The 17,788-nt window shown below is 53.3% G+C and overlaps 1 protein-coding gene across 11 annotated transcripts; it reads right to left on the reverse strand.

The window, feature by feature from the left end:
* Positions 1 to 2,859: 2,859 nt before the first annotated feature.
* Positions 2,860 to 17,325, reverse strand: PTPN7 (protein tyrosine phosphatase non-receptor type 7). Of its 11 annotated transcripts, none has more exons than XM_032288748.1 (10): positions 16,328 to 17,066; positions 15,079 to 15,252; positions 13,978 to 14,161; positions 13,594 to 13,675; positions 11,835 to 11,911; positions 10,498 to 10,635; positions 10,037 to 10,147; positions 8,730 to 8,887; positions 6,187 to 6,300; positions 2,861 to 3,888 (listed from the first exon to the last, which is right to left on the reverse strand). In XM_032288748.1, exons 2-10 carry the CDS (start codon positions 15,198 to 15,200, stop codon positions 3,795 to 3,797), a joined length of 1,080 nt encoding a protein of 359 aa, XP_032144639.1. In that variant the 5' UTR covers positions 15,201 to 15,252; positions 16,328 to 17,066; the 3' UTR covers positions 2,861 to 3,794. The 11 variants fall into 11 exon arrangements, with proteins under 11 accessions (XP_032144631.1, XP_032144639.1, XP_032144632.1 ...); XM_032288746.1 differs by lacking the exon at positions 16,328 to 17,066 and adding an exon at positions 17,137 to 17,325 and having other exon boundaries at positions 2,862 to 3,888; positions 13,594 to 13,678; XM_032288744.1 differs by having other exon boundaries at positions 2,862 to 3,888; positions 13,594 to 13,678; positions 16,328 to 17,057.
* Between the last annotated feature and the right edge of the window lie 463 nt (positions 17,326 to 17,788).

Raw genomic sequence — 17,788 nt, forward strand, 5'->3', positions numbered from 1 at the left:
ATCCCTACGACAGGGACGCAAATGTAGGTTTTTTTGTTCCTGAACTCTTGCCTCTGAGCATCCCTGGGTAGAGCCCCGTCCTCTCAAAATGCACCCAGTGCAGAGAGACAACCGTATTTGGGCCTTTTCATACTCCATCTTGTTTTGTTCATCACAATTTACCCCGACCACTTGTTAGGAAGCCTCTGACCCCAAGTGAAACGGACGTTTGAACTTGATCCCGATTTTCACCAGCATCCCCAAGATCCCGAAACAGATACAGTCCTGGGGTTAAGGGGTTTCCAGTGAGAAACATCTGTGACAAAGGAACATGTTGGCCTGTTTTGGTGACAAGCAGAATATTCTTCAGGAGAAGTGATAGTGGGTGTGGAGTGCCTGAAAAGATGCCCCCTCCCGCCACCCTTCTTGCAGGACCCACCCATAAGGTCTGCCCAGGCAGGCTGACAACCCCAGCTGGCCGTCCCCGTCCCTGTAGGCCCAGGCTTCTGGCAGTCCCCAGTCTATGCTGGCTGCCTGTGGGATTTGGTTTTCAAATGTAGTCACATGTAGTCTGTAGTCAAAAGTGGATAAACTATCAGTATCAATCATATTTGTCCAATCAGCTGGAGTTAGATGACCCCAAATAGTCAAAGTTACCAAAGCAGAAGAATCACAAGGTCTTGGGCTAGCATAACATTCTCAGGTTTTTTTTTTTTTTTTTTTTTTTTTTTGACAAGGTTTCGCTGTGTCTCCCAGGCTGCAGTGCAGTGGCACAATCTTGACTCACTGCAACCTCCACCTCCTCGGGCTGAGGTGATTCTCCCACCCCAGCCTCCTGAGTAGCTGGGGGACTACAGGTATGAGCCACCATGCCCGCCTAATTTTTGTATATTTTGTAGAGACGGGGTATTGCCATGTTGTCCAGGCTGGTTTCGAAACCCTGAGCTCAAGCAATCTGCCTGCCTCGCCCTCCCAAAGCGCTAGGATTACAGGCGAGAGCCACATCCCCCCACCAATATTCTGGTTTACTAATCACCATCTTTCCAACCTCTGTCTTTTATAAGTCCCTCTCGGCTGGGCGCAGTGGCTCAAGCCTGTAATCCCAGCACTTTGGGAGGCCGAGGTGGGTGGATCACGAGGTCAAGAGATCGAGACCATCCTGGTCAACACAGTGAAACCCCGTCTCTACTAAAAATACAAAAAAAAAAAAAAAAAATTAGCTGGGAATGGTGGCGTGTTCCTGTAATCCCAGCTACTCAGGAGGCTGAGGCAGGAGAATTGCCTGAACCCAGGAGGCGGAGGTTGCGGTGAGCCGAGATCGCACCATTGCACTCCAGCCTGGGTAACAAGAGCAAAACTCCGTCCCCCCCAAAAAAAATAAGTCCCTCTCTAGCTCCTAAGATAAAGGCTATGGGGCTGAATGCTTGTGTCCCCCAAAATTCATAGGTTGAAGTCCTAATCCCTAAGGTGATGGTACTGGGAGGTGATTAAGTCATGAGGGTAGAGCCTTATAAGGGGGGGGTGAAGTTGGGGGGAAGAACACCAGCCCACAACCTTTTCACCATTCAAGGACAGAAAGAAGGCTCTGCTTAGGAGCCAGACACCAGTCCTCAAGGGCCTGGATCCCAGACTTCCCAGCCTCCAGAACTGTGAGCAATACATTTCTGTTTAGAAGCCACCCCGTTTACGGTAGTGTGAATTGTTACATCTGCCTGAGTAGACTATGACGTCTGCTGCTGTCTCACTTCCTAAATTGCCTTTGGTTTCACCTTATTGTATGTCCTTGGAAGTGCTAGAAAAGTGCATATCCCAAGGGCAAAGATTTGTAGCCTGCCTGTCCCTGGTCTGCAGAGTCTTATGTTCTCTCATGCTACAAAGAGGCCCCAGAGGCCCGAGAAGAAGATGGAAAGAAGGAATGAGTCAGTCATCCAAGAAGTCTTTATTTTCCCACCTGGTTACTGTTCTGGAGTTTGCATCCTCAGCTCTGAGATGGGGCTGGGGTGACAGTGCCAGGGAGGGCCTGTGGGGCTGTGCTGTTGCTTCCCTACAGGCTGGCTCTGAGCCCAGGGGAGGATCAGGCACTTGAGAGCCCCCCGCCTCGCCTCATTGGCGTAGAGTCGTGCCTCTCACGGGGCTCAGGGGAGGTGGAGGTGCGGGCGAGTCCACCCCAGGCCTGTAAGGAAGGAGGAGCTCCTCCGTAAGGCCAAGCAGAAGCATTAGGGAAATCATCCTGTTTCAGCACTGCATGTTCTTCAGGAGAGAAGTCCTGAGTGAGGAAGCCCAGCTGTTCTCCAGATCCAGCTCCTTAGGGTTTCCACAGAGAGCTGGTGGCAACCAAGGCAGCTCTCAGGGGCGGTGTGCCGGGCGATGCGGCATCTCACCTTCATCCCCATCTCAGGATGGGCAGCCAGTATCAGATTCAAGGAGGACGAATCCTGAGGTGTGGAGTTCAGTCCTGAGATAGACCTGAGGTGCCCTGGAAATTGTGTTGATGCCGAGATGGATGAGGGGCTTTAGCTCTTTGGGGTAGATGGTGAGGGGTCCCAATTTGGTCCAGCCTCCATGTTCGCATGGATGGTTATGACCCTGATTGTTTTTGGAAACAACCAAGCTCTCCAGGCGTACTCAGCAAATGCAGGGTAGAGAGGGCCGTGGCCTGCCGTGGTTGGTTTTCTAAAACCAGACTGAGCACTTTGCCTCCGCTTCTCCCCTTGCCTCCTCCTTTCTTTTCTTTCTTTTGAGATGGAGTTTCACTCTTGTCACCCAGGCTGGAGTACAGTGGTGTGATCTCGGCTCACTGCAACCTCTGCCTCCCAGGTTCAAGTGATTCTCCTGCCTCAGCCTCCTGAGTAGCTGGGATTACAGGCACTTACCACCATGCCGGCTAATTTTTTGTAATCACCTGACCTCAGGTGATCCGCCCGCCTTGGCCTCCCAAAGTGCTGGGATTAAAGGCATGAGCCACCGCGCCCAGCCCCCTCTTTCTTTTGTCTTCCTGCGTACCCAGGGCATTATCTGAGCCATAGAAGCAGAACAGAGACTGCTGAGAGCCTCCCTAAGAGTCGTTGGTGGGAGTGGCCAGCAACCACAGAGGCAGGAGCAGCCCTCTTTGCCTCCGAGTAGCCTCGAATGTCCCCTCTTCCAGATTTCAGCTGCCACCTGGTCACCTCTGTAGCCTACTCTCAGACACATGGATGGAGGCAAGGGTAATCTCAGTCTTGTTCTTTCTTTTGATCGTGGGTCTCCAGCCCTTCTGATGTGTGGTCAGGGAGCAGAGTCTCTGCTAGGATGTTGAAACTTGGAGATCAGGACCAGACTTTTCCCCACTCTTGCATCTGACCTGTGCTTGGGCAGGGCCTCGGTGGATGATCTTGGAATCACCCTTTTGTCAGCCCCAGGAAGGGGATACAGCTGCAATGGCTTCTAGAAACTTCTCTTATTGCTTTTCCCTTATGGCAGCTAAGCACTTAATGTTCATGTTATAGAAGAGGAAACTAAAGCTCACAAAGAGTGTCGTAGGGAAGACCAGGACACCTGGGCTTCCTGTCTTTAAGTTCAGAGAGACATTGGAGGTTCCCCTACTGTCCATCTGGGGCCAACAGAGGAAGCAGAGGAGTGGCCAGTGGTGAAGACCTGGAATCTGGCCCCTTGTCCTTGCTGATGCTGCTTCCTGTGACTGCAAGCACCGCTAAGGAGGCACTCCTTTCCCATACTCACCCATAGGGTACTCCCAGGTCACTCGGCCCACTTTCCCCAGACCCACCTTCCCAGGCTTGAGGGAGACGGGCACCTGGGCCGTTAGAGGGTGGCAGGGGTCAGGGGCTGGCTTCCTCGGGCAGCTGGCCTGCATACAGGGCCAGAGTGTGATGCAGGAACTGGTACTGCTCTGCCGTCTGGATCATCCCCCCTCTGCAAGGAGAAACACACAGACCATGAGTGAAGGAGGGTCAGGGTGCTAGCTGAACAGCTCCAGCCAGACATCCTCGTGGTCCTACTGGGAAAGTCCTGACTTTCTCAAAGAAATGCCAACTCCTCTACCTATATTCATCTTTCCTTTTCTTTTCTTTTTTTGAGATGAAGTCTCACTCTGTTGCCCAGGCTGGAGTGTAGTGATATGATCTCAGCTCACTGCAACCTCCGCCTCCCGGGTTCAAGTGATTCTCCTGCCTCAATCTCCTGAGTAGCTGGGATTACAGGCATGTGCCACCATGCCCAGCTAATTTTTGTGTTTTTAGTAGAGATGGGATTTCACCATGTTGCCCAGGGTGGTCTTGAACTCCTGACCTCAAGTGATCTGCCCGTCTCAGCCTCCCAAAGTGCTGGGATTACAGACATGAGCCACCTATATTCATCTTTTCTACTTGCTACTCCTCCTTGCTGCCCCTCAGATCTGCTTTGAGAGACGTCCTCTGCCCCTTACACGTGGCTTGGTGTGCTGAGGGTGATGCCCCATGTTGACACTTGGTCTTCCCTAATCCACTCAGATCCTGGGACAAAACCAGACCTCTGAAGCCCTGGGGGTCAGGCCAGGAATACTCCTGAGCCTCAAATTTCCTTCCTTTTTTTTTTTTTTTTTGACAGAGTTTTGCTGTTGTGGCCCAGGCTGGAGTGCAGTGGCATGATTTCAGCTCAATGCAACCTCTGCCTCCCAGGTTCAAGTGATTCTCCTGCCTCAGTCACCCAAGTATCTGGGATTACAGGCATGTGCCACCACGTCTGGCTAATTTTTTGTATTTTTAGTAGAGACGGGGTTTCTCCATGTTGGTCAGGCTGGTTTCAAACTCCCGACCTCAGGTGATCAGCCTGCCTCTGCCCTCCAAAGTGCTGGGATTACAGGTGTGAGCCACGGCACCCAGCAACTTAATTCATCTTTCCTTTCTTTCTTTTCTTTTTTTTCAGATGGAGTCTCGCTCTGTCACCAGGCTGGGGTGCAGTGGCATTATGTTGGCTCACTACAACATCCGCCTCCCAGGTTAAAGGGAATCTCCTGCCTCAGCCTCCTGAGTAGCTGGGATTACAGGTGCATGCCACCATACCCACCTAATTTTTGTATTTTTAGTGGAGACGGTGTTTCACCATCTTGGTCAGGCTGGTCTCGAACTCCTGACCTCGTGATCTGCCCACCTGAACCTCCGAAAGTGCTGGGACTACAGGCATGAGCCACTGCACCCAGCAAGTTTCTTTCTTTCCAATAATCTTAAAAGTAAAAATAATGATTCTACACATTTGTATAGTAGTTTTCATTTCCAAAACACTTTCATATAAGTAAATTCATTTCTTACAACAGTTTTCTGGGGGAAGGAGCCATTATCTCTTTCTAGATAAAGAAGTAGGGGCCGAGCATGGTGGCTTAAGCTTGAAATCCCAGCACTTTGTGAAGCCAAGGTGGCATTATTGAGCCCAGGAGTTCAAGACTAGTCTGGGCAACATAGTAAGACCCTATCTCTATTATTAAAAAAAAGAAGAAGAAAGAAAGAAAGAAAAAGAAATGGGGGCTCGGAGAAATCTAGTGACATCTCAGTGAGACAGAAGTCCGAATCTGAACACTGGCTCTGTCTCCACCTCGTGAGCTTCTTTGCACCACGTGCTGCTGCCTCGTATCTTGGATTAAACACACCCCACGTGCTAACTTTCCTCTGAGTATGGAACTTGGGGGTAAGATTGAATGCCCAGGGTAAATCCATAGAGTGACATGTTTAATTCCAGTTCTCCAAGCCAACATTCCAGATAGATATTCTTTTTGTTTGTTTGTTTGAGTCTCGCTCTGTTGCCCAGGCTGGAGTACAATGGCACAAGCTTGGCTCACTGCAACCTTCACCTCCTGGGTTCAAGCGACTGTCCTGCCTCAGCCTCTCGAGTAGCAGGGATTACAGGTGCCTGCCACCACGTCCAGCTAATTTTTGTATTTTTAGTAGAGATGGAATTTCACCATGTTGGCCAGGCTGGTCTTGAACTCCTGACCTCAGGTGATCCACCTGCCTCAGCCTCTCAAAGTGCTGGATTACAGGCGTGAGCCATGGTGCCCAGCCATCCAGATAGATATTTTTTCCTGGTTGCTAGTTGCAAAATAAACAGCTCTAAGCAGAAAAGATTTCTTCCTTTCTTGCAGGAGTGCTTGATGGTGATGGATCGAGCAGGGCTCTGGGGTCCAGGGGCACCGATGCCCGCTGTTAACGTTGTTGGCCTTGTTTCCATCCACAGACCCACCTGTCTAGCCGCAGTTGGCACACAATGCCCAGAATGTCCACTTCCCCTCGGGCCTTCAGCTGTTGGCAGCCAATTCTTGTGGCGATGAAGCAGCCCGTCCGGCCAATCCCTGCACTGGATATAGCCAGGGAGGAGACAGGGAGGTCATGGGAGACAGGGAATTTGGGAGCCAGGGCCCCAAACTACAGAGAAAGAAATGGGACCTGCCGGTACTGTGTTTTGGGGATAGGGCTCTGGAGATGGGGGAAGGTAGCAGTACTCCAGATTCCAGTCCCCTTGGGGACCCTGCTGGAGGCAGGTTGTAACTGGACCAGAAGGAGTTTACATTTCTTACCTGCCTCACTGTAAGCCTGTCCTAACAGGGGCCTGTCCTGGTCCCTGTGGACGTTTTGACGATTTCCCTTCTGCTGAGAGGCTACAGCGGTTTCCAACGGACAGTTCCCCACTTGTGAACGTGCTGACCCTCGAGCCCTCCTTATCTAACCTTGACTTTGTCTCAGCCCAGACTTATCTTTTTTTTTTTTAGATGGAGACTCTGTCTGTCACCCAGGCTGGAGTGCAGTGGTGTGATCACGGCTCACTGCAACCTCCACCTCCCTGGTTCAATCAATTCCCCTGCCTCAGCCTCCCTAGTAGCTGGGATTACAGGTGTGTGCCACCACGCATGGCTAATTTTTTTGCATTTTTTCACCATGTTGGTCAGGCTGGCCTCCAGCTCCTGACCCTGTGATCCGCCCACCTCAGCCTCTCAAAATGCTGGGATTACAGGCGTGAGCCACAGCCCCCCGCCCCGTCAGACTCATCTTTCACGTAGCCCACGCCCAGCCCTTCTGTTTCCCACCTCGGCGCCCTCCCACAGCCTTCTCTCTGCTCTGCTCTCCTCCACCATGCCCTCTCTTTATTTTGAAATAAAGAGGCTCCCAGGGCTCCCCTTCCTCTTGTGTGACCCCTAATGAACTCCCAGCACGTCTCAGTGCTGCCTGTGGGTGGGCTGGGAGGCCCCTCTGCCGTGCTTTTGCCTCTGTGCTCTGCTTTCTTTAGGATATGCACTTCCAAATGGTTTCTTTCTTTAGTCTTGTCCCCCACGACACCCTCTCACTTCACCCAATCCATTTTTCACACTGTAGCCAAAGTGTTCTTTTAAAATGGCAAATCCAAGCGTCTTAGCCAGTCCTACAAGGTTCCTCATCATGTAATCTTCACTGGCCTTCCAAACCCATCTCTCATCATTACCCCACATATAACCTCTGGGCCTGGCCCATAACCCTGCCCCCAGCAGTTATCCATTTCCACATTTCTTCTCTGGGCTTCAGCATACGCTGTTCCACCCGCCTGGAATGTGTTCCCTTCCCTCCCTTAACTTGGCTAATTCACTTTTCAAGTCTTAGCTTGGCCTTTCTCTTGGAAAGCCTTCTTTGGTCAAAGTCTGTCTTAGGAGACTTGGTTCTATGCCTTCATAATATCCCCATCACGGCTCTCATCACGTTGTTTAATCTGCCTTCTTTTTGTTTTTGAGACGGAATCTTGCTCTGTTGCCCAGACTGCAGTGCAGTGGTGTGGTCTCGGCTCACTGCAACCTCCACCTCCCAGATTTAAGCGATTCTCCTGCCTCAGCCTCCCAAGTAGCTGGAATTACAGGCGTGTGCCACCATGCTTGGCTAATTTTTAGTAGATATGGGGTTTCGCCATGTTGGCCAGGCTGGTCTCGAACTCCTGACCTCAGGTGATCCACCTGCCCCTGCCTCCCCGGTGCTGGGATTACAGGTGTGAGCTACTGTGCCTGGCCTAATCTGGCTTCTTTCTCACCAGCCTTTAAACCTGTCTGGGAAGAAAGCAAGCTGCTTTGTTCACAGCTGTCTCTCTAGCATCTAACACTGTGCCTGACAATAATAGGTTTTCTTTTCTTTTTTTTTTTGAGATGGAGTCTCGCTCTGTCACCCAGGCTGGAGTGCAGAGGTGCCATCTCTGTTCACCTCCACCTCCAAGGTTCAAACTCTGCCTCCAGGGTTCAAGCAATTCTCTTGCCTCAGCCTCCTGAGTAGCTGAGATTACAAGTGTGCACAACCACACCTGGCTAATTTTTGTATATTTTAGTAGAGATGGGATTTCACCATGTTGGCCAGGCTGGTCTCAAACTCCTAATCTCACGTGATCTGCCCTACTTGGCCTCCCAAAGTACTGGGATAATAGGTGTGAGCCACCAGGCCTGGCCAATAATAGGTTTTCAATACATATTTGTTGAATGAGTAAATGAATTCCCCAACAGCTGGAATCCTGTTTATGTCGTCCTGCAGCTGACTGGGACCTTCCTGATATTCCATCCCCCCTGTGGATGGGGCCTGGGTGTCCAGCCCAGATGTCTGGGTTTTGCATGAAGGAGGTGAAAAGAATAGAGCCCTTGCTGAATGGCCTTGCGAGTCATGTCCAAGTAAGAACTAGGCTTACCTGATGCTTTTCTGCTCAGACCCTTCCCCAGGAGAGACCCAGGGGCCAGGGCGAGGGGCGCGCAGTACCCAGGCTGCAGTAGGAGGGAGGCCACGCACCTGCAGTGGACCACGATGGGCCCTGGGCGGGCGGCTGCCTCGGGGCTCTCCTCCACCTCTGCCACTAGGCGCAGCAGGGGCCCAGCTGATTCTGGTGTCTGATGGTCGGGCCAGGCCGAGAAGAGGATGTGCTTTACTGACCGGCACTCTTCCTGGTACTAGGTTGGAGACAAGGCATGGGAACCAGGGTCAGGGTGGAGGGCACTGTCTACCTTCTTCTCTGGTGCCTGAGGAGGGCAAGGGCTGGAATTACCCTATGGGGGTGGGCAGGGGTCTTCTACTCAAAGCAGGCTAGGTGGCGATTTTCCCACTCATCATTCTCCACCACTTCCCCCTCCAAAATGCTGGGAAGGAGCATTGTCCTGGGAGAGATCCAAGTCTGTCTCAAGTCCTGGCTCTGCTTCTAATAAGCACATGACTTTGGGCAAGTCCCTTAATGTCATTTTCGTCATGGAAAATGGGGACAGTGTTATCTTACTGGTTTACTTGCCAGGATGTTTGGAGGAGAATGAATTGATGGAGAAATGCTTTCAAAAATATAAAACAACAGAAAATAATAGAAGGCATTTTAAAAGCCCCTATGTACATGTTTTTCCACATCTCTTTCTTTCTTTTTTTTTTTTAATTATTTTTATTTTTAGAGATGGGGTTTCACCACGTTGGCCAGACTGGTCTCAAACTCCTGATCTCAGGTGATCTGCCCACCTCAGCCTCCCAAAGTGCTGGGACTACAGCCACTGCTCCCTGTCTTTTTTTTTTTTTTTTTAAGACAGAGTCTCACTCCATCACCCAGGCTAGAGTGCAGTGGCATGATCTCAGCTCACTGCAACCTCCGCCTCCTGGGTTCAAGTGACTACCCTGTCTTAGCCCCCCAGGTAGCTATAATTTTTACTAGAGATGAGGTTTCACCATGTTGGCCAGGCTGGTCTCGAACTCCTGACCTCATGATCCACCCACCTCAGCCTCCCAAAGTGCTGGGATTACAGGCGTGAGCCACCGCGCCCAGCCTTCCACATCTCCTTCAACCTTCTCGCTTTCCCTCGGCATGACTCCTGGATCCTGCCTCTCCTCGCCTGACCATTCACACAGACGGGTGGTACTTCCTGGTGGTTCCTATTTGGCTTGTTGGCTTTGCCCTATTAGACTAGAGGCTGAGGACTGTGCTCAAGTTTCTCTTTCTTCTATAGATGTAGGTTTAAGATGGTTTAGATGAGCAAGCCCTTGGCTCTTAGCGAAGAGCCGGCCTGAGTTCCAGAGATGTTGTGGGAGGCCCAACTTCCCACTGGGCCTGGCCCCAGGAGTGGTACCTGGATGGTGAGCTGCCGCACAGTGTATTCTGGGCACTCTTTCATGTCCTGGATGCGGATCTGGAAGGGTCCATAGGCTTCCTCTTCTGTGGGCCAGTAGTGGACACATTTCTAGGAGAGAGGGAGCTGTGAGTCAGAAGAGGGTCAGCTGGAACAGGGGAACGGGGCAGCAGAGAGGGGCTGGTGTCTCCTCCCCATCTTCCACCCCTACTGGGTGGGTGGTTATCAACAGGGGGCCTGGCTCTTCTGAGCTTGATACCTGCAGTCAGAGTGCTCACTCTATCCCATATTTTGGCCATGGACAGCCTTCCTAGGTCTATCTCAGGGAACTTACTGAGAGGTGTGGGCTGGGGCTGGATTCCAGGGAAGGCTCTGGTCTTGAGCTGCCGTGGGTGGCGGTTGGGGGGTGGGGTGAGCATAGCACTTTCTGGATTAATCAAGAACTGTGGCTCTGCTCCTACCTCCTTGCCCTCTCGGAGCTGAGTGAGCATGACAATGAGAGACACTTCCTCTTGCCACACCATCTCCCAGAAGTCCGACACAGTGTTGGGCATGGGGCCCTGGGTGGCAATGTAGACCTTCTCCTTCCCGTCATAGCCCTGGGAAGGTGGAAGCACAGGGGAAGGGGTGGGGAGCAGTGAGAGCAGAGCTCTGGGGAGATCCTGGATGCCTCAGGTGCTGGGGTCAGCCTGAAGCTGTGAACACACGTGTAGGCACACACGTGCATGAACACGCACATTCAGAAGCCACATGGTGGAAAGGATTCAGGTTCTGGAGTAAGGATCAGATCCCTGTTCTTCAGTTTCCTGGCTGTTCCACTATGAGCCAGTTACTTAGCCTCTGTAAGCCTCAGTTGTATCAGCTGTAAATTGGGCATAATAATGTCTATCATAATACAGAGTGGATTAAATTCAGTAAGATATATTGAGAGTCTAGCAGATAGCAAGTGTTCTGCAGATGTTTGTTCCCTTCCTCCCCTGCTGCTTTCTTCTAGCATAAAATAGCTAAACAGTGTCTAATATTTGTTCAGTGACAGTTTCACATTAACTTGTTACTTTTCTATAAAAGTAACAGCAAAATGCAGCACACTCTCCCTAACCTGATTTTCTCGCCTTCAGGATCCTCAGCTTCCTGCTCCTCAAATGATGGTGAAATCCTGACTACAGTTGATTTGGTATTGGCTGGCAAATGGAACATCATATGTCCCCACGGCTTCCCGAGCTAAGAGGTTTATCGCCTCCCTGCACCCCTGACTGCTGTCTTACCCACATTGAGCCACTAGAGAGCACTGCTTTTACATCTCCTTTGGGCCCACAGCAGCGAGAAGCTGGCGTGGAGCACCTACCTGGCCCAGAGCTTCCTATATCTTGATGTCAATCAACCTCCTTCACATAAAAGGGACTATTTGAAGGACACTTAAGGTAAGAGGGGAGGGATGTCCCATTAGTGCTGGCATCACCTATGCAGGTCTCGGGAGCTGTGAGCTCTCAAGCAGCTGGAGATTGGGCTCAACAATGCTAACTTCCTGCTAAGTCTAGAGGGCGCATGGGAGGGCTGATGGGGAGATTAGGGAGACTCAGTGGTCTCTCCAAATATTTTTAACACCTGCTCCGTTTCTAGGTTGGTGAATTGGGGCCTGTTCAGTGCCAGCCCAGCTTGGTAGGTCTATGACAGAGGTGAGCTGGAGCAGGGAGGGTGGGAAATGCAGGCGCCTGATCCACCAGCCACGGCTGGAAGATATTCTCAGACGTCTGAGAGTTCCCCCATCCCCCGCCCACCACTGCAGCAGACCACTCACTCGGATGTAGTTGGCATTGATGTAGTCTCCGTCCTCCTGGCTCTGTGCCCGGCCTAGACAGACACGGCTCTGGGGATCTAGGAAATAAAAATCAGCAGAGGTCAGAGGTCAAAAGGTAACCAACTAACACAGACTCCAGCAGGGGCAGAAGGAGGAGAGTTCCTGTGCTCATCAAGTCACGGCGCCTTGTGTATAGCAGGTGGCCTGATACCCCACTGAAACCATTGTTGTTGTTGTTGTTGTTGTTGTTGTTGTTGTTTTTGAGACGGAGTTTTGCTCTTGTTGCCCAGGCTGGAGTGCAATGGCGCGATCTCAGCTCACCGCAACCTCCGCCTCCTGGGTTCAGGCAATTCTCCTGCCTCAGCCTCCTGAGTAGCTGGGATTACAGGCACACGCCACCATGCCCAGCTAATTTTTTGTATTTTTAGTAGAGACGGGGTTTCACCATGTTGACCAGGATGGTCTCGATCTCTTGACCTCGTGATCCACCTGCCTCGGCCTCCCAAAGTGCTGGGATTACAGGCTTGAGCCACCGCGCCCGGCCATAAATATATAATATTCTAATAGATATAGTGATTCTAACCTTGAGATCGGTACGGGTTTAGAATAAGATTATGCCAATAGGGATGAAAAAGAGATGTAGAGAAAGGAGAATTTGTTTTCTAACGGTGAATACGGGATTCAGATGAGCAACTTGCCGGATATCATACAGCCGTGAAGTGGGACTAGGACTCAAATCCCACTCAGCCGTGAGGCATTTGGCCTCTGCCTCTAAGGGGGAAGATTTCTCTAAATTTCATTTCTTCATCCATGTCCAAACAGGAATGAAGAAGACGGCTCGTGAGGAGAGGAGAAGAGACTCTCGCTCTGCTCATACCAGCCTGATCATGGACAGAGGGTGTCCTGGGACCACAGGAATCTCAGGCAAAGGGATTTTTCCCTTTTCTGGTAGCTGCAGTGCTGATTAGAATTCGGCCAAGAACAAGGGCTACTCCTCCCCGTGGCTTGGATAGCCCCTTGATCCGCCCTTGCAGGCAGAGGGCACTCCAGGAGGGTTAGCAGGAGGCAGGACTCGTGTGCTCCAGAGCTAAAGCCTCAAGCTGGGAGTAGCTTCCCTGCAGGGGGAGCGGAGGAGGGAGGGAGAGGCTCTGGGGCCTCGTGCCTGCCTCTGAAAACTAGAAGGTGCTGGTCCTGCGTCTGTCAGCTTGCAGGGTCAGCCCCTCCTAGCCCAGGATCCTCCATCCCCACCCCCACCACTGCTCCTTGCTGGCTGTTGCCCTGCCTCCTCCATCTGACTTTCTCAAAACCCTCTCTCTGGGAGCCCTCCTAGCGTTCCTTCTTCCACTGCAAGCCTTGGCTGGGCATTTCCCATGAGAGAGGAAAATGAGGAAGAGGGTTTGGTGCAAGCAGCTAAGTTGAATATATTAGGTAAGATATTCAACTTCTCTGTGCCTTACTGTGAAGGCACAGAGATTTGTACAATGGTCATCATAATATCACAGTGCCAACTTCATGGGATTGTTATGAGAAATTAGTGAATATAAAGGACTGAGAGCAGGGCCTGGCCCAGGGTGCACATCTGCAAACATTATTATTGCTGCTGTTGTGATTCCTGCTCCTTCTTCCCCCTTTCTCTGCTGAGAGAAGATGCCCCAAGTAAGGTCATCCTTCCCTGGCTGAAACCATGTGCCTTGCCTTCTGAAGTTCTCCAGCCCCAGGGCCTGTGCCCAGCTCCCTTCATCCTAGCTGCAGTTCTTACTTGGCAAGATGGTCTTGTATCGGTCCTTGGAGGCATGGCCAGGGATGTCCAGGTCTTCGGGGCTGACAAAGTTTGAAGGGATCTTCTGGCAGAGGGAGGAAATGAGTGAGCAGCTGACTCCCCTTCCTAGCCTCCTTTTTTCCTCTTCTATTCTTTTCTAGAACAACTGGGCTCTGGCTGTTCCTTCTTGATATTAATATGTAGGCCTAGATGGGGTGGGGGCAGAAGGGGAAGCCCAGGGGGAGCCCTCTCCCCCAGCCCTAGAATTCTCTTTCCTGAGGGGTCCAGAGAGGAGACAGGCCCACGGTCCCTGTGAGAGAACGGTTCCAGCTGGCTGCCTCTGATACAGAGCAGAGCAATTCGGAGGGGACCTCAATTTCTTACCAAGAATTCTTCTTCCAGCTGCTTGGGGCTGGGTGGCTGGCACTGAAGGGCCCAGCGGGTAAGGGGGTGTCCAGCAGTGCGCAGGAAGTGCAGAGTGACCTCCCGGGGAGTGTTCACGGAGCAGATGGGTTCTACAGCTCCCAGGGACCGGACATCCAGCATCAGAGCCACATTGGAGCCCCGCCTGCAGGCACAGCCCACACTGCCTAGTGAGCACCCAATCGTATTTGCTTTGCTTTTTATCTTTTCTTTTAGGGATAGGGTCTCTCTCTGTTGCCCAGGCTGGAGTGTGAGGGCACCATTATGGCTCATAGCAGCCTCAAACTCCTGAACTGAAGCGATCCTCCCACCTCAGCCTCCGGAGTAGCTGGGACCACAGGCACATGCTACTGTGCCTGGCTAATTTAAAAGAATTTTTTTTTTCTTTTTTTGGTTTTGAACTCCTGGGCTCAAGTGATCCTCCTGCCTTGGCTTCCCAAAGTGCTGGTTATAGGCATGAGCCACTGTGCCTGACCACACTTGCTTTTCTTACAAGTATTACTGTTATGAGGTACCTCTGAGGGGGCCGTTCCTTGTCTTTCCTTTAACATGGATGCCCAATGAATTTAGGGTTCAGGCCCCTGCTCTATACCTTTTTTTCTCCCCCCTTCCTAGCCCAGGCTGGTCTCCAATTCCTGGACTCAAGAGATCCTTCCACCTCAGCCTCTCAAAGTGCTGAGATTTTGGGCATGAGCTACCATGCCGGGCTCAGCCCTCTCCCTGTGTCAGCCAGACAGGGCAGCCTTGAACTCAACTGCTCCTTCCAGCTGCCTGCCCCTTCCCACTCCCAGCCAGGCCCCGTGGCTCTGACGTGCATCCAGCACCGAGAAGGCCACTGGCCTGGCCTGGAATTTAGGGAGCAGGCTCAGGGTTGATAAGAAACTCTGCTCCAGACATGCAAAACACATGCAAATGAGCACTACTGGTTTCCTTTCCATACTGGAGTCAACAATTGTGGGTCCTCTGGACTCTGCTGTCAGAGCTGGAGGAGCAGGTGGAGGGAAGGGAGGAACGGATTGGGGCTCAGGGCTGGGAAGACCCCTCCCCCAGGGAAGAGCTCACCTCTCCTGCAGCCGCACATGCTTCTTGGCTGGCGTTTTGGCAGGCGGAGGCTGGGTCATGGCTGCCCCCAAAGAAACGGTCGGCGGCTGTGCTGTGGAGCTCCCTCCACGGGCCTGGACCATGCTGGGGTGGGGTGCTGGGCCCAGGGGAGGCTCACTCAGCCATGAGGTCTGCCTGAAAGACAGGGCCCTCCGCTGCTGTTCCCTGGCCTGACTGATTGGCCAGAAGGAGGCTCCCACGCCCAGGCCGGCTTTGCGCCCCGTTTTCACTGGGGCGCCTCCTGTTCCCCAAGAGGTAGCCTCATGTTCACTACAGGAAGGACGGGATCTCTTTGGTGGGACCCAGGGCAGAAGGCCGTCTCGGGTTAGAGTAACGGCAAGACGAAGGGTAGAGATTGTGGATGAAGATAGGAAAGAAGCCAAAAGGAGGAAGAGAGAGACGAGAGAGGCCACACAGGGCTCTGCGCGGGTCCAAGTGGAGAGGGCAAGGGAGGAAATGGAAGACATGTGTTCTCTAGGACGGAAGGGAGAACGCGTGCAGAAGCCATCTCGGAGCTAACCAGTGGGCCTTCTCCTCAACAGGGGATGGCGGCTGCAGCAGTGCTGGAGGTGGGTGGGCAGCCAGGCAGGCCAGCTCCGGGACCCCGGCAGGGTCCTCTCCTAACTGCTGATGTTCCACTCCTAAGTCCGTTTCTGGCTTCTGGGGTCTCTGTCCAGGGAGGTAGGCTGGGGGTGTTTCCTTCCTCCTCCTGCCCATCCCCCGCCTCCCGCCTCTGCAACCGTCACAGGAAATGGCCTCACCAAGCCCTTGAGCGACAGCGCATGGTGAGGCGACAGCTGGGGCAAGACAGGGGGCATGCAGATGGTGGGACCATCTCCTCTTGGGGGCAGTCCCTATCTCGCAGAGCCAGGGTCACAGCGGGCGAGGTGGCAGGGTGATTAGTCAGCAAGGCGGCAGGGATGGAGGTGAGGGGACAGGGCGGGTCCGGCGCAGGTGTGGGTGGTAGAGAGAGGGTCTCTGGCAACAGAAAGGGGGCCTTGAGCCTCCGCTCTCCTTGCAGCTCCCTGTGGCTTCCATGCTTACCCACGTCCTGGGGACATCAGGGCTGTGAGCACCCATTCCCCAGCCAGGCCTTGTAGCTCCCCGCTCGCCCCCCCCCCCCCACTCCCCCCTGCAGATGCCCTCTTATATCCCTGGAGTTCGCAACTCCCAGGGCCACAGGACTCCCGGTCCCCCTTCAGATACTTACTGAAGCAGCTGTGGCCCCCAGGCTGCCTCTTGCCAGCTGTCTGTCTGTCTGTCAGTCTATCTCTGAGGGCTGAGAAGGCTCCAGGAAGCCAGCTTCCTCCCTCCGCCCCTCCTTGCTGCCACCCACGCACACCCCAGCTGCATGCTGCCCTCCTGTGCCTGCTGCCGCTGCCACCAGGGGTCGGGTGCCTCCCGCCCGTGCCCTTCTGGATCCCAAGGCCCTGTTTCCTGGGAACGGGTGAGGGGCTAGGCCTTCCTGACCATCCTGCTTCCCCGGCTTCCAGACCCTCTCCCGTCCTGCTGTGTTTCTCCTCTGGGTCTTTTTCACATCTAGCCGCTGCCTACTTGCTGGGCACAGCTCGTCTGACCCCCAGCTCTGTGCTGTCCCACAAAGAACCCAAGGTTCTTCTGCTCAACTTGACCTTGGCCAGAGGCTTATTTCTGCTTCTCTGCCTCTGCCCTACAGCCCTCTCCCTCAAAGCCCTTGCTGCTTCAAGCCTTGGGAATTCATGGCCAAGCACAGACCACATCTTTCCAGAGCAGATGTGGCACAGACTTGGCGTGGGGAAAAGGAGGAGGCAAGAATCCATGCCTCACAATGGGAAGGAAAGGCCCGGGGCCAGGCCAAAAAGGTCGTCTCATGCCTTGCACCACAGCCCAGCTCTCTGTAGCCCACACCTGAGTGTAGCCAGCCCAGGAGGAAGCAGACAGCAGAGTCCACTTGTAGGAGGGAATCTGAGGGGCTTCCCTGGGCCCCCAGTCCCCTGCGGGCCTCCTCCCAGAACCCTGACATCTGCTTGGAAGACTTACAGACAGCGGACAGTCTCTGGCCCTCACAGCAGGGGACTCCCATGTCCTCTTCGCTGCTGGGGTGCCTGGGACCTGAGGGGTGGCCCCCAAGTGCAAGACTCCTCTGCCCCCTGCCCCTGCCTGGCCTTGGCAGGCTCCTTGCGGGCCGGCAGCCCAGCTGGTTCACGCTCGCTGCACGCCTCCTTTCACCTTGTAATATTTCAAACACCCTTCCCTTCCCGGCCCCCAACACGCACAATCCACGTCCTCTTTCTTCCACCCACTTTCCTGATTCAGCTGTCAAATGGTGACAGCAAAAAAGAAATGAGGTACCATAGGCACAGGGGTAGGCACGCTGGAGGGGGTGATCGGGAGGGGCTGACCTTCTGCTGGCCCCCTGGGGAGGGGTTGATATGAAGAACAGGAATGACCCTCTGAGGCTCAGGAGGCCTCCTAGCACCTGCCCTTACTCTTGGCAGTGAGGACAGGGGCTGGCTCTTTTCTGAGTCCCTCCATGGCCAGCAGACCCTGGCGCCTTCTTCCCTGCAACCTGCCCTCCTCTTCGGAGTGGGTGGGTTTCCCTGAGAAGGAGGCCGATTAGGGCTGGGAAAGGGGTTGGCGCCGGTGCTCAGGACACAGTGGAGAGGAACAGGAACCTGAGAGCCCCTACCGT

This window comes from Sapajus apella, unplaced genomic scaffold (genome assembly GCF_009761245.1).
Source record: "Sapajus apella isolate SASKATOON/1434 unplaced genomic scaffold, GSC_monkey_1.0 scaffold22, whole genome shotgun sequence".
Lineage (NCBI taxonomy): Eukaryota > Metazoa > Chordata > Mammalia > Primates > Cebidae > Sapajus > Sapajus apella.

What these genes read in the sequence shown, in the direction of transcription:
- PTPN7 (XM_032288739.1), bottom strand. Translation starts at nt 15,584, where the DNA reads ATGTCTTCCATTTCCTCCCTTGCCCTCTCCACTTGGACCCGCGCAGAG. An exon ending in CATGTGCGGCTGCAGGAGAG is followed by an intron (nt 14,162 to 15,078) that starts GTGAGCTCTTCC and finishes CTGTGCCTGCAG; the next exon opens with GCGGGGCTCCAATGTGGCTC. An exon ending in TGCCAACTGCGGCTAGACAG is followed by an intron (nt 3,889 to 6,186) that starts GTGGGTCTGTGG and finishes TTCTCCTTGCAG; the next exon opens with AGGGGGGATGATCCAGACGG.